The 15,196-nt window shown below is 55.1% G+C and overlaps 1 protein-coding gene across 1 annotated transcript in view; it reads left to right on the top strand.

Annotated features, from left to right (window-relative positions):
- The first annotated feature begins 3,039 nt into the window (after positions 1-3,039).
- Positions 3,040-15,196, top strand: part of PAXIP1 (PAX interacting protein 1) — a 41,463-nt gene continuing 29,306 nt past the window's right edge. The window contains exons 1-4 of the mRNA XM_052638819.1: positions 3,040-3,123; positions 5,532-5,666; positions 9,670-9,713; positions 11,226-11,289. Of these exons, the coding sequence (XP_052494779.1) occupies positions 3,043-3,123; positions 5,532-5,666; positions 9,670-9,713; positions 11,226-11,289 (324 nt within the window). The 5' untranslated portion in view covers positions 3,040-3,042. The remainder of the gene's footprint in view (positions 3,124-5,531; positions 5,667-9,669; positions 9,714-11,225; positions 11,290-15,196) is intronic.

Genomic DNA, 15,196 nt, shown 5'->3' with positions numbered 1-15,196 from the left:
AAAGACCTTGTTTCTGTTGTTTTTAGGCCAGCAACAGAATTTTTCTTCAAGGAAAAATGTATTTGTGTGAGACAGTGTCTGGAAGGATTTCAGTAACACTGCTTCCAGGATAGGATTTGAGATAATTTACTTTTTTTGCCTTACTCATGTTCCCTAGTTTTTCTACACTGAATACATGACTTTGGGTGGCAACTGTGCCCTGTGGGTCGGCTGACTGACCGCTCCCATAAAGAAACACGTTTTTTGGCTCCCAGGTTCTCTTGTGAGAAAACTCTGGTTTTCTCTAACTGATGCCTCTAACTTAAGTACTCCCTTTCATGAAAAGGTCAAATGTTGTAGTCTATAAACCCCAACTAGAGGTTTACTAAAAATTTATAGCACCTAACTTTAAGGGGTATGTGACTCGCTGAACTGAACATGAGGCCAAGACTTAGGTTGTTGCATAGAACAGAAAGATCTGCATTAAAAAAATCGTAAATGCTTAAATAACGGCCTCAAGTTCCTGCCAGTAAGTACAATTTGAGTTAAATATTTTCTACTTTCCATTTCCTAGTTTTACTTTCCCTGGCTAGCTTCAAGATACCCAATTTTGCAAAATACAACCTGAGAAGTGTGTATTACCCTCTTTATCAAATCAGTATTAAATGAACAGGCTGCTTGTTCTCTGAAGGTTGATTACCAACAAAATGATCATGCTTAACTTAGATGGGAGATATATGAATGCTCAATGTCGCGTTTGGGGTCATACATGTACTGAAGTTAAAGAAGTACAAAGCTTTTGTTAAATGAACTGATACTTCCTCAGAACATGCCTTATCCAGGTGAAGTCAGATTTCATCTAAAGAAGTTTCTTTTATAACTGGCAAAGCAGCAGTGCATTAGATAGACTCTACTGAATGTTTTCTCTGTGGGCCACTGACCCGGACCCTCTTGATGTTGGTGAGATAAGGTCCAACATGTACAACACTGACCTTGCACAGTTTAATGTTTAACAATCTTTTGACAGGTTGATGAGATTTTAAGTAACAGATTTCTTAGTTCCATAATTTGCCTTCTTGACTATCAGAAATCACAATAGGGTAAAGTTGCCCTGCTGAATGTTACAAGTTCTTTTTTTAACTTACAAAATAAAATACCTGGTTGAGATATGTTTTAAGTCTTTTATTATAAAAATACACGCTTAGTTCCTGTTTAATGAAGGAAGAAAAAAGCTAGTAAGTTCTCTCACAAAGGTCAATAAAAGGGGATGCCAATTTTGATTCGATATTTAGAACTAATTTATCACCCCTACATTTTCTTAACAAAGAAGGTAAAATGTTACAATGGCCAATACCAAACTTATGCTTGGGTCGTCAAAAGGAGAACAGTATATTCTTACTCATTCAGGCAAGTACCCAGTGTTTTTATTATTTGTTAAAAAAAAAAAAAGTTAGCATTAGAACAGCGTTGTTTCAGACTATTCAAAAGACAAATGAAAAAAGAGAAAACATCAAAATGATAAAACATAAGGATATTTAAAAGGGTTGGGCTTCCCAGGTGGCACAGTGGCGAAGAATCCGCCCGCCAATGCAGGAGCCGCAGATTCCACCCCCGTGTCGGGAAGATCCTCTGGAGGAGGCAATGGCAACCCACTCCAGTATTCTTGTCTGGAGAATTCCATGGACAGAGGAGCCTGGCGGGCTACAGTCGATGGGGAGGCAAAGAGCCGATCACGACCGAGCCACTAACGCACAATGTGCTTCCTTTCTGCCCATACAAAAACCACTTATCACACACATAACGAGTACAATCACAGGCGTGTCTGCTGACTAAACAGAGCCAGTATCCCCGGTACTGCGTCCTGGTCAAAGAACCAACCACAACTCACTTTCAGAACTTGTGTGTGATCGCAGACGAAAAAGCGGGCTGCCACAGTCATTCTGAAAGGTTCTCTTTTTTCCCGACCAATTCCATTAACATTTACTTCACGTTTGAGAATGAGATGGCTGGATGGCATCACCCACTTGATGGACAAGAGTGTGAGTAAACTCCGGGAGTTGCTGATGGACAGGGAGGCCTGGCGTGCTGCGGTCCATGGGGTCGCAGAGTCCGACACGACTGAGCGACTGAACCGAACGGCTTTCCTCTTAGCAGGGAGCAGCAGCGGGCCTCCCTCACGTGCCCTTCCACCACCAGGCCGCCGCCGCGGCGTAAGCCCCGGGGGACCGGGTGTCCCGCCGGCCGCCCCGCTCAGCTCCCACCCTGCGCAGGTGCGCCCCGAGCGCAGCTCTCCGGGCGCCGCCCGATTACGTCACAGCGCGGGCGCGCGTCGCGCCAGGCGTCGTCAGCGGCGCCCCGAGTGAGGAGAGCGGGGCTAGTTCCGATCGCACAGGGTTCCCGGGCGGGAACCGGCTCGGGCGATGGGGAGAAGCCCAGTGCCCGCGCCCCGGGACCGGCGCGCCTCCAGCAGCCCGCGGCGCTCGGTCCCCGCCCTCCAGTCCGGGCTTCCCCCGCCCCCTCCTCCACTCCGCTCCAGACCGTCACCTCAAGTCCCCGCTGGGCGGCCGCCGGCGGCGCTCCGCTCGCCCGGGCCCCGCCCCCCCCGGCGCGCGCATGCGCAGCGCGTGCGGCCGCGCGGACCGACGGGAGTGCCCGCCGTGCTGCCGTCCTCCCCGGGGCCGGCCCACTGCAGCCCCGCCGGGGGGGGCGCGTCTCCCCGCGACCCCCGGGCTCCCCCAGGGGCGGCGGCCGCCCCGCTCCGTGCGCTCCTCGACGGGCGGCCTCCGCGCTGAGCGCTTTCCGACCGCGGGGCCGAGGCGGAGGGCTCCGGGCGGCGCCGGCCGCGTGGCCCCCGGCCCTCGGCTCCCCCTCGACGGCCGGCGGGATGGTGCGGCCCACGGGACGCGCGCGGCTCCCGCGCTCCAGCGGCGCCGAGGGCGGGGGCGCCGAGGGTCCGGCTTGTAGTGCCAGAGCCGCAGCCGCGCGCCGGCCGCGCTGTTGGGGAGCGGGCCCCGCGGGGCCGGGCGGGAGCCGCCGCTGCGGAGCCTCGGGCCCGCCGCGACCATGTCGGGCCAGGTGCCCCGCGTCCCCGAGGAGATGTTCAAGGAGGTCAAGTACTACGCGGTGGGCGACCTCGACCCGCAGGTACCCCGCCTCCACCCCGCCGCGTCCCCGCGCCCCCCGCGGCCCCCGCGCGCGCGTCCGGGTCCCGGGGAGCTCGCGAGTCCGGCTGTGCAGAGACTCAGCCGCTCGGCGCCGAGCAAGGCCGGAGGGGACGGAGCGGGCGCCGGGGTCTGCAGCCCCCGCGGGAGGGCACCCGGGCCTGGTGGGGACCCCAGGAGGGGACGTGGGGCGCGTCTGCGGGGTCCGCGGCGGGCGCGGGGTGGGGGACGCGTGCCCGGACTCGGAGGAAAGCGGGCACGTGGAGGGGGTCTGCGCGGAGAGCCCAGCGCCGGGTGTCCCGGTCCCCTCCCCGTGGGGCGACCCGCCTGCCTGCGGTCGCGCGGCGCCTCGCCGGCTTCCCCCCACCCCACCCCTTCTCTCCGCTCCTTCGTGGGCGGAGTCCGGACGGGGACACCCTCCCGCGGCAGCCCAGGCGGTCCGGGGTCCCGGGGCAACGGGTGCGTCCGGGGTGGAAGCTTCGACAGGGTGGAACCAGTAGGAACGCGCGTCCCAGGGTGCTCAGGGGACAGTTAGCCGCCCCCGGGTGGGCAGCCACTACCCTCCCAGCTCGCAGGTCTGCAGCTCGGTCCTCTCCTGTCCTCGCCTCTCCTAAAGTAGTGCATCTGTTTGAACGTCAGAGTTTTATGCTTCCACCGTGGGAATGAACTCTAGTTGGGTCTCCAGGTGTTGTCTTCCCTAAAGTTTTATGTGTACAGTTACATCGCCTGGGTGTCCCCTTGGCTGTGAGCGCTGAGCACGGAGAACTGAGGCCTGGGCCCCCCGAGTAGAGACGCGGACTTAATAGATAAACTGGAGGCAGAAGAGCTGATGGGTTTTGGCCTTCTTAGAGGCTTGTGAGCTGGTGTCCTAGTAACTAAACGCTCGGCAGCCCCCAAGGTGGATCCTTTCTCCCCTCTAACTCTGAAGTAGATTCTTTGACTTGGAGAAACAGGTGGTGAGCTCAGAGAGGTGAAAGTAAGTGCCCGTAGCAGGGTGGAGGCTTCTCCCTTCCCTCGTGGGTGCCCTTTCTTCACTGCCTGCTGTTCCTCTCCCCTCTGCTGCCTATCCTCTGGTTCATTTTAAGGTTTTGAACACAACTGAAGCGAATATTACTTAAAATCTGGAGGAAGCTGAACTGGAGCCATGCTTACTCAACTGTGAATCAAGTCTAAGGGCTTAAAAACGTCCTTGCAAACCACTGAGGTCTGAAACTGTGTTTCCTGAAAGATGGTTGATCCTCTGAATCTTAAAGTGTGGATTCCAGGAGTTCACTTCTGTCGGACGGACTTCTAGTCACCACCACACATGGGCGCTCTCACCGCCTGGAGCTTGCGGTGTGCTGCTCAGACCCGGCCCGGGGCCTCCACCCGCCCTCCAGCCTCCGCTGCCCGCCCGGCCTCCGTGTCTGGCCCCCTGTGCTCTGGGGGCTCGTTGGCTCAGAGATTTGCCCCCATCTCTGTCACACACAGATGGCTTTACTCGGGTGGGACCCTGGTCTCCTCCTCGATGCGCGTCCTCCTAGATGGTACAGTGGCACCCGAGGAAGCTGTGCCCTAACCTGAGACGTTCCCCCCTCGGCTCTTAGTGGTGCTCGCGAGCTGTGCTGTCGCGGTTTCTTGCACACGCCCCCTCAGTCACCAAGTCTTGCTGATTCCCTTGCATCATCTTCCCATCCAGTTCGGGAACCTGCCTCTTTCACCTGAGTTATCGCAGGCGTTTCTTAACGCCTGTCCTGCCTTCACTCCCGCAGGGTAAACCTGTCCTCCTTCCACTGGCGGTGGTCTTTCTGTCGTGTCTCACCGTGGTCTTCCCTGCTGGACGCCTGCCCTTCAGCCTCTCTTTCAGAAGACACTCTGCATTTTATTTTGGGGTAGAATACAAAGGCGCAGCATCTGTGCCACGCCGGCAACGGTGTGGCTTGTGTTCTGCCCGGTGTGTCAAACGCTGCCCTCTCCGCACAGTGACTGTGTTTTTGCATGGCTGACGCCTTTAAGTTCCTCGAGATGCAGCTCCTGTAGCGCCTCTTGCGCTTCTCCGGTAAACTCCGATAAATCTCTCTGTTTATCAGAACTGCCTGTCCCCACGCCTTTCTGTTGAGACGCTGCGTGTCCAGTGCTCGCCCAGCCATGCTCACCTAGTCTGTCAGCCCTTCTGTCCTCAAGGGGGACACTGCCCAGTGCCTCGGTTGCAGGAGCTCTGTGCTTCCCTGTCGGTGAATCAAGACTTGATGCATTTTGTCATCCCGTAGGTTTCCTTGCAAATGACTCGGTGGCAGGTATTAATCCCGTGTGGAGAGCGTGGTGGATGTTTATTAGAATTTTCATGGCTCGTAATCACTGGTATGCACTGAAATGTGGTGTGTTCTGTTGTAACTTGTGTGCTTTTTGTAGGTTATTCAGCTTCTGAAAGCCGGGAAAGCGAAGGAAGTGTCGTACAACGCGCTCGCGTCGCACATCATCTCGGAAGATGGGGACAATCCGGAGGTGGGAGAGGCCCGCGAGGTCTTTGACTTGCCTGTCGTCAAGGTGGGTGGTGACTGCCCCACTGTGCTCCCTGGCTTGCGTGTCTTGCCAGCGGCGCGCTGAGCTTTCTGTGCGGCTCTGCTCAGGCTGTTGGCTCAGGCTTGGGTCTGGGTGGGAAGTGCTTGCAGCACTTGCACGCCTGCGAGGCCAGCCAGCAGAAGGCCCTGTCCCCACGCTGCGGCTTACGCTCCTGCCACCGTGAGGCCAGCCAGCAGAAGGCCCGGTCCCCACGCTGCGGCTTACGCTCCTGCCACCGTGAGGCCAGCCAGCAGAAGGCCCGGTCCCCACTCTACGGCTTACGCACCTGCCACCGTGAGCCCGTCGGCCGCAGGCTGGAAGTTCTCTAAGCCAAGAAAGCGGGTCGAAGGCAGTGGATGTGCTGTCTTGACACAGATGACACTGGTGAATTCTGCTCGGAAGCTGGGTTGACTCCCCGAGGCACTCCTGGCTCCCTCGCACCCACAGCGGCCAGGGGCCCTGCTGTCCCGGCAGGCAGTCTGGCTGTTCGCTGTTTTCCAACGGGCCATGGTGGCCGCTGGTCTCGTTGTCCCACAGGAGCTCTCACTTCCGCTATCCAGCTTGAGAGCTGTGGGTCGTTTGTTCTAGAAAGCGGAGCATCTGCTGGTGGGCGAACCGCTCGGAGCTTGTTGGTATGTGTCCTGTTGCTCTGTTGCTGCTGAGGGTCGAACTAACTGCTGTTAAATGTGGGTTTTTGAAATTTAGGTTTGTAATTTTGATCCTTCAGTTTCATATTATGCGTTTGTTTTGAAATGGTTTTATTCCACTGTTTTTTTCCTTCTTCTTCTCTTTCTCATGCTGTTGCGTGCGTTATCCTAAAATCACTATGAAGGTTACCATAGCTGAATACCGAGAGCCTGGCAGTTGGGGGCGAGTGCTGTGGCGGGCAGCCTGCAGGCCGGCTTGCTGCTGCGGCCGTCTGCCTCACCAGCACGGAGGCTCTGAAACACTGCCTCGCAGGTGCAAAAGCCCGACTTGTGAGAGTGAGCCTGCAGGCAGGTCTGTCTCACAGGAGGGTCCTTGCCCGCCAGGCCCTCCCACAGCTGCTGCGCGTCAGAACCACGCGTGGTTGCTTTGCGGTGTTGAAGCACAGCAGTCGTGGTTCTGGCTGGCTGCTTCTTTCTGCCTGGCCAGCAGGCTCACTCCACCTGGTCCTTCGTGAAGACTGATGTCACAGGTGTCTTGCCCGCTTCCCCTGTGCCGCCGTGGAAGAGTGGACCTGCCTCCGGCACCAGGCGCCCTGGGGCCCTGCTCTGCTTCCATCCTTCCGTGGCTGTGGGGACCGAACCTCATCTCTCCCACATAGTAGCCTGCAGCCTGTTGTCACAGTGACTCCAGGTAAACTGTGTGGACTCTTCATGAGCCTTCAAAGGGCAACCCCTTGGTAACAAATTTGGGGTGCCAGGGTCCTTGTCCCCAGCCCAGTTACGGCAGTGCTTCTTAAGTCTGGCGACCCCATCAAGCTCCTTATTTGTAGCAAATATTTTGTAGTACCGTCTTTATTACCCTGAAATGAACTTGTTATGTAAGATAACGTACTGTAAATGCATATATTAGTATTTACATACAAATGGCCCAAACAGGAATGTAAACAAAAAAGGGAGGCAGATGGCAGTAAGTCTGCATTTCAGTGGAGAGACCCTGGGGGTGGGGGGTGGATCCCGAGGGACCTGGTCCTCTGTCCCGCCCACCAGCACCAGCTCTGAGGGGAGTGCCGGCTGGTGACTGGGCGCTGCTGAAGTCCTGAGCCCATCAGCACGTCCCTCCCAGAGGTCGTGTTCCCAGGAAGGGCGTCCCCCACGCGGCTGCCCAGAAGTAGCCGTCACGCAGTCGCAGCGCTGCCGTCGTGCCCCAGTCGGCTGGCCACGGCCCTGCGCCTCACCTCCCGCTGCTTCCGGGCACGCTGCTCGCTCTCCCTCGGCGCGCCAGCCCGCCTGCGCCTCGTGGCGCACCGCGCTGTCCAGGGCTGCGGTGCGTGGATGGGCTGGCCGAGGCTTCCAGAGCGGTGCAGCGGTCTTCGCTCGCTCCAGGACCGCACGGCACACAGTCCTCGTCTCCCCCGCTCGGTGTGCCGCCAGGCTGCTGGCTGCGCTCAGCCGAACGAGCGTGGGCCCTGGTACCCAGGGCTCTGGAGCGGGGGCTCAGTGGTCGTGGCTCTGGGCTCTGGAGTGGGGGCTCGGTGGTCGTGGCTCTGGGCTCTGGAGCGGAGGCTCGGTGGTCGTGGCTCTGGGCTCTGGGGCGGGGGCTCGGTGGTCGTGGCTCTGGGCTCTAGAACAGAGGCTCAGTGGTCGTGGCTCTGGGCTCTGGGGCGGAGGCTCAGTAGCCGTGGTGCAGAGGCTTAATTGCTCTGCAACATGTGGGATTGTCCTGGACCAGGGATCAAACCCATGTTTCCGTGTTGGCAGGCAGACTCTTCACCACTGAGCCACCAGGGCAGCCTGGCACCAAGAGTTTTTAAACCTTTTCTTTTGTGGAAACGCTTTCCCCAGTGGCCTTGGAGGCCTCGTTGGAAGCGTTAATTATGCTGACTTGCAGTGGCTTTATTTTATATGTTGTTGCTTGCTTTTGGGATAAATCGCTCCCTATTACTGTGCTTTTCTAGTTCTCCATTTCCGCTCTGTTACGCATGTCTTCTTCTTAGCTGCAGTATCTTACCTAGACTTCCCTGGATGAGGGGGTCAGGGCGAGTCTGTTTATGGCTTGGCGACTTTCAAGCAGCCAGCCCGGCAGCCTCTAAGTGCACCTGTACTTTCCCCTCCTGCAGCCCCCAGGGACAGCTTTCGGGGTGACTGCTGCAGGCAGAGTGGTAAGGGTGCCTGTCCACGGTGTCAGCTCCTCTGGCCCGCCCATCTGAGTCACGTTTCAGGGTGTTGACCTGGCCTTCTGCCGTATCCTCCTGCCATGGACCAAGGGCAGCTGGGGAACTGGTCTCAGGAAAGCCACCTGGTGCTCCACACGTGGTGGCTGCTGAGGGCTTTGGGGTCGCAGCTGAGATGCTGAATGGAGCGGGAGGCGGAGCCCGTCGGGGGTTCATGGGGGGGCGGCTCCCTCCCCTGTCACTGGAGCCTCCCCAGGACCAGAGTCACGATGACTGACGTTACACACTCCCTCCTGCTTGGTGGCTTAGCCACAGAGCTACAGCTTTGGTGCAATGGTGGAATCAGTGTGAAGTGACTCTTCACAGATGCCGCGCAGCATTGGTGTTACCTGGCGTAGAAGGAGAGGGGACGTTGATTCCTGATGTTCTTTCGAGGTGCATATGGTATATTAGAAGTGAGTGTCGTACAAGCAGCTGAGATTTCTGAAGTCCGCTGGCTACAGCTGGCTACTGTGTGTTTTTTCACAGTAGTTCTGTGAAGCAGACCTACCAGGATAATGGTTAATGTGATTTTCAAAATTAAATGTCAAAGTAAGATGATTATTCAAAACTATAATTTACCCGGAAAGGTAGTAAGTAATGTGTTTTGCAGTTCATAGAAAGATCAGCAGACAGAAAGGCCTCATGTGATTTACAAACATTGTATCTCCTTGGCCTCCTGAAGAAAAACCCCAAAACTCCCACCTTTAGGCGAGCCAGGACTCCGGACCCCAGAGGAGACTTGGAGGGACCATGTGTGCCTGGCATGTGGGTAGGGTAAGCCTCCGATTGTGAAGACAGCTTCTAGCTGGACTAGAGGCTCACGTAGCAGCCCAGAGAGTCAGACACAGCTGGAGCGACTGAGCAAGTGTGGGAACCTGGAATAGGGGTTCCTACATGTAACAAGCTTTTAAAGGGCCCTAGTGTCTCCTTCCGCACTTGGGCTTTTCCCCTTGGGGACCGAGAGCTCATGTTTGGCCCTGCTGCTTGAAAGCTGGTGCTGCAGTCTGGATGCTGTATCACTGGTGATAACAGAGCCTTTCATTTCCAGGAGCTGCACTGGTCGCATGGTGGTGTTTTGAATACAGACCAGAACTGTGTTTTGATTTGCACTTTTGTTTTCTTTTTCAGCCTTCTTGGGTGATCTTGTCCGTCCAGTGTGGAGCTCTTCTCCCGTATCCTTTTTGGGGTAGGAGGGAGGGAGAGGGTGACTCTGGGTCCAGGACTCAAGCAAGCCTCACTTCCTGCGCTGATGCATGAGTCGGGGGGTGCTGTGTGTCCTGCTCCATCCCTCCCGTATCCAGGCGTCTGTCCGTCTGTCCCTGATCCCTGTCCCCTGTCGTTCCCCTGGGGGCAGGGGCCAGCTGTATGGATGCAGCTGTAGCCTGGGCCTGAGGCACGAGTTCTCGTTCTGCAAATTGGCTTTAGGACCCAGGCAGTCTGGACCTCAGTTCTGTTGACTTTGGAACAGATGGCTTCTGTGGTGTCTGGTTAGACGGACTGTTGCTAAAAGTCTCAGTCTGTACAAACCCGGTCATGAACTGCTTGAAGAATAGATGGGTGAAGAGAACATTAGGACATTTTTAGTTTTATATCATGCACTGTTATTCTTTTAATTAATTACTTTGGATGGAAATATATTAATCCATTTCTACATTAATTCCACCCTTGATGTGGAGTGCCTGCTCGGGGCCTAGTTCTGCAGACAGGGTTGCCAGGCCCGCATTCCTGCCCCGGGGAGCTGCCCTGCACTGCGTGTTGGTTCATTTGCCGTTTCCCGAGTGTGACTGTGGAACACACACACCCCTTCCCACACGCACACGCACACGCACAGCAGACAGGGTCACCAGGGCCGCACGTCTGCCCCCAGGAAGCTGCCCCTGCACTGCGTGTTGGCTCAGCACGCAGAAGTAACGCTGTAGCCCATTCGAGGTCCAGACACCCCAGATTCCTTAAAAAGTCATGTTTGCTTTGAACAGACTGAAGTTCAGGCCCCCGGAGGTCCTGTCTGCTGACAGAGAGCCCTGTGCTCGGGGCTGCATGCCATGAGCGCTCAGAGAATATGTTGATGGGAGTTTTAAGAGCCAGAGCTTCAGAAATGGGGCAGACCTTGGGAATGACATACATACTCTAACCCTTGTTTTAATGAAGGGAAAGCTAAAGCTCAGAGTTGTCTCGCCCAGGTTCATAGGGTATGGCGGTGCTAAAGCTGGAGCCTGGGTTCTTTCATGAAAGATTCCTCGAGGCGACGGGGGCGACCGCGCCAAAGCAAGCGCGGGGTTCCCAGGGCTCTTCTGGGGTAATGCCAGGCTGCGCGTGGCTGTGGCTGTGTGTGTGTGTGTGTGTGTGTGTGTGTGCGCGTGCCTCTGTGTGTGCCTCTGTGTGTGCCTCTGTGTGTGCCTCTGTGAATGCCAGGCCGCGCGTGGCTCTGTGTGTGTGTGTGTGTGTGTGTGTGTGTGTGCACCTGTGTGTGTGCGTGTGCCTGTGTGTGTGTCTGTGTGTGTAGTTGGGTGCTTTTCCCGCCTGCCCTGCCCTCTTCGGCCAGCTTAAGTCTGCCTCTTTGCTAAAGGGATTGAGTGGGAAGCAGAAGGTGGGTGGTGTCCACACGGGCAGGTTGGAGCTGTCTCTTAGTGGAGTAGAGATTGCACTGGTCTCATTTCATTGGACTCTTAATACGTGTGCAACAGAGTAAATGGTTTTTCTCCAGAGTCGTGTCAGATTTTTTTTGGAATCACAGCCTGCCTCTCTCAGGTAAGTGTGGCACAGTTCCTCTTGTGTTATTTACATAACAGTTCTGAATTTTTATGTGATTGGACATATGTTGTATTTGTAAACCAGTGTTGCTTAACTAAACTGCATATTCAGTATGAGCTTACAGCAATTATTTAAATATTCATACCCAATCTTAAGAGTCAAAGCTTTAATGGGTGAAAATGGTCTTTCTAAAGAATTACAGAGATTTAAAACTTGAGTATGAAAACACGTTAAAAGTGAAATTAAAAGGTGACAAGGAGACTCCATTCAGAAGTAAAAGCAGAGCTTTTTGTCGTAAGTAAGAGGCTCGTGCAGACCAGAGAAACGTTTCTATGAAGAGGAGCTTCAGATAAGTGCAGCAAGACATCTGATACACTTGGTGTGCCCTTTAGTAGCGCTGAGATGAGATTGTCTGTCTCAAACGTGTGACAGTGTATTCAGTGCTGGCTGAGCTGTAGACAGGCTTCCCCGCCCCCACAGGAGTGCAGAGCAGTGAGCAGTTTTCTGGAAAAGTCCAGCCACGTCGGAGCTGTGGGAGACTCAGTTGTTTCCCTGCAGGCCTCGTGTGTTTAGACGTTTATCCCAAATTGATGGAGAAAGTGGCAGGTTGAGGCATAAAGGCAGCGTTATTCATGAGAGGGTAAAGTTGGAAATAAGCAGATCATCCACGATTTGGAAACGTTTAAGAAACTATTCTGGCCTGTTGTTAATACGTAATAATCTAGCTATCTAGCCAGTTTTGAATTTTGTTTTATAAACGTATGCACAGACATATGGGTAATTTTTTAAATGGGGGACAAAGCAGGATATAACAGTTATGTACAGTGTTACATCAACCAAATAAAATATGTAAGAAATATCCGGGAAGAAAAGAAACATCTGAAGGGGGACCACACGTTAGCAGTGATGGATTTGGGCAGTGCGTGTCAGTGTCGTTCCGTCCCAGTCTGTCCTCTCAGTCCCCAGCCGGACACCCTCAGTCTGTAAACAGCTTTTACGAAAAGTCAGGCTGGTGGTGTTCGAGCTCACTCTCAGCTTCCTCGGAGTCAGACGTAGCCGCTGAGCAGGAGGAGGCTTGGTTAGCCCGATCTGGTTTCTGTAGCCTGAGGACCTCGTTCGTCTGAGGCTCTTCTGATGACAGTTTGGGTCTCCCCATCTCTTTGGAGGCCTTCGAGAACGGGGTGTCCAGGATGTTAGGTGAGACTACAAGGGATTTGATGCGAACCCTGCCTCCTCACAGCTTTGTAACTGAAGACTGGAAACTGCTGATTATCAGCCAGACTCAGGTTTTTGTACAGGTGGTGTCACCTCGACCCTGTCTCTGCCCAGACAGTACGTCGAGTGATTTTGTGTTTCTGTAAATTCTGGAAGTTCTTTATAAAATGGTCTCCTTTTCGTTTTTGCTACATCGATTTAATAGAAATCCTTGAAAAGTTGGCTTTTTTCCTTAAGAATAGAAATCTTGTTGGTATTTGTGTTTTTCAGTGTTTTTCACATCTTTGTAATAAATGTAAATTTATATGATGATGATTTTTTAAATTGGCTAAAATGAAAACCTGTTTATAATGACTACTGTGGTTACATGCAATTTTTATTGTTTTCTTTATACTTCTCTGTATGTTCCAAATTTATAATAAGCATCAGAAAAGTTTTTAAAATGAAAACATTTTATTACTATTATTCCTTATCCGTAAACACAATATACTGTGGCTAAAACGTAAAATTTGCGTTTAATTATATTTGTACTGATTGGCTCTCTGGGTTCATCATCCAGAGCCCACTGTCCAGACGAGAGGAAGAGGCCGAGGCAGGGAGTCCTGTGGCTGTTTTCATGGGTCGAGGTCATAGTGACAGGGTCTTTAGCAGACCTGACTTGGAAAAATAAATAAGATTATTCGTTGATTAGAGTCTGTGAATATGAGACGATTACAGGGTTTTAAATTAGGGATCTGAGTTTGACACTGGAGAGCCTTCTAGTCTTGGAGAAATAGAAGTGCAGTGACGTTCGACAAAGGTTTTGGCATATGCAACGGGTTACACGTGGTCAGTACACTTGGTGTGTGAGGACCGGTGCGCGTGGCCAAGCCGCAGGGTCACCTGTGAGCTTAGAGATGGCGGGGACGTGTGGATGGCAGGGTCCGGATGGCCCTGGTGGAGGTGGCGAGGTCTGCAAGGCTGTGGCACAGCGGGTGGAGCGGGTGGAGCTGGAGAGGCCGTGGGGGCGCTGGCCTCAGCAGGGCTGCCTGCTGGGGTGGAAAGGAGAGCTTGGGGACCCAGGGGGCGGAAACCTGGGTGCGGGAGGGAGCTCGATGAGCTGCTGGCTTCCCTCCTTAGTTTCTCACGCCTCTAGTCTTAATTGCAGATGTTTACATCAGGACATTTGGAAAACACAGGAAGAAAGCAAACAAGTTAAAAATCACTTGCCTTCCTGTAGGTGAAACTGATCTGACAGCCCTGAGCAGGAATAGCAGGCTGAGTAGGGATGGGGTGAGGCGGGGGCTGCAACCCAGGTGAGCACCGTGTCCCTGAAGACAGCGCAGACCGAGGAGCGGGCGGACGGGAGTCGGAGGGTCTGCATGACGCGGGGGCGCAAAGGAAGAGGAGCCGATGCTCACAGTGGGCCTCTGGTGGGAGCTCCACAGAAGGGCACGGCCGGGTGATTTCCTTTCCCAGGTTAGGAGCATCGCTGGGCCTGGGCTGCTAAGGGGAAGAGACGAAGTCAGCCTGAAACCCAGTACTGTCCAAGCGCAGGGACCTGGGACACGCATGAAGGCTGAGAAGTGCGTCCTTGCAGAGGAGGGTGGAGGGAGGTGCAGGCTCAGGAAGACAGCCTTGAGTGGGAAGACAGGAGGCTTCAGAGTGAGCAGAGATGCTAGTGGGGGCGGGCGGGCGGGGGCAGCTCTGGGAGCCGGGGATCAGGCCCTGCGTGGTTTCATCGCTGGGGCCAGTAGGGGAACCCGGAGTGTCAGCTGGAGCCCCTCTGCCTGGCTCAGTGCTGCGGGCAGGGGGCTGGCTGCGGCTGCATGCGGGCTCAGGGGTCTGCGTGGACCTCCGGCTCTGGGTTGAGAAAGCTACAGGTGAGGTCGGCAGCAGGGAGAGCGGGGACCCCGGGAAGGACCTGAGAGGCAGCTGGGGTCGACGGGCAGGGTGTCTGGGAGGTGGCCCAGCCGGGGGGCCTGTCCAGGTGTGCACTTCACGGGGGGTGTGGGGTGCGGCTGGGGCTGTGGTGGACAAAACAGTGGATTTAGTGAGATCGCTGACAAGGGTTTTGTGGCCCTGAAGCAGATCGATTAGGTATGCCGTTCAGACCCCAGAACCTTCGTGTGATCTTCACTGTGATGGAAGTGTGGTTTTTGTGGGTCCGTCACTCACTGCACTTACTCTCACCGTCCGTCACTCGTGGCGAAGGAAGCTCTGCTTCATCGGAGTCGATGGCTCAGCCCAGTGAGGAAAGCTCAGAGCACACTGGGGACACTAACTCTGGCTGCTAACACTCGCTCACTCAGTTGTGAAATGGATAACAAGTGTCTGTCCAGCGTGCAGCTGCAGGACCCGCCCACCACGCCTGTGCGGGTGCCTTGTGAAGTAGGAGACAGGTTCCCCTCAGGTGGGGGCGCAGGGTGTGGGAGGCATCGGGGTTGGGGGGGCCAGCACGGGTAACATGCCCTGAGCAGCCTCTGCAGCACGGGCACGCGCACACGGACGCGCAGGCAGGCAGGCGGGGTTCCGCCGCGGAGGGACTGTTGCTGGCGGTTCTCAGTGACCTTCTGTCTTTTCCCGTCAGGGTGTTGAGACGCTGGAGCTCTTGCTGGAGTCTTCCAGAGCGCTCCAGGGAGAGGTAGGGAAGGGCGCTTGTGCCGGCAGAAGTTGGGAAGCACAGACATCACCCGCCTCCTCCCGAGCC

This window comes from Budorcas taxicolor, chromosome 4 (assembly GCF_023091745.1).
Source record: "Budorcas taxicolor isolate Tak-1 chromosome 4, Takin1.1, whole genome shotgun sequence".
In the NCBI taxonomy this organism is placed as follows: domain Eukaryota; kingdom Metazoa; phylum Chordata; class Mammalia; order Artiodactyla; family Bovidae; genus Budorcas; species Budorcas taxicolor.
The sequence above is the reverse complement of the archived record's forward strand: the minus strand, read 5'-3'. Positions and strand labels throughout refer to the sequence as shown.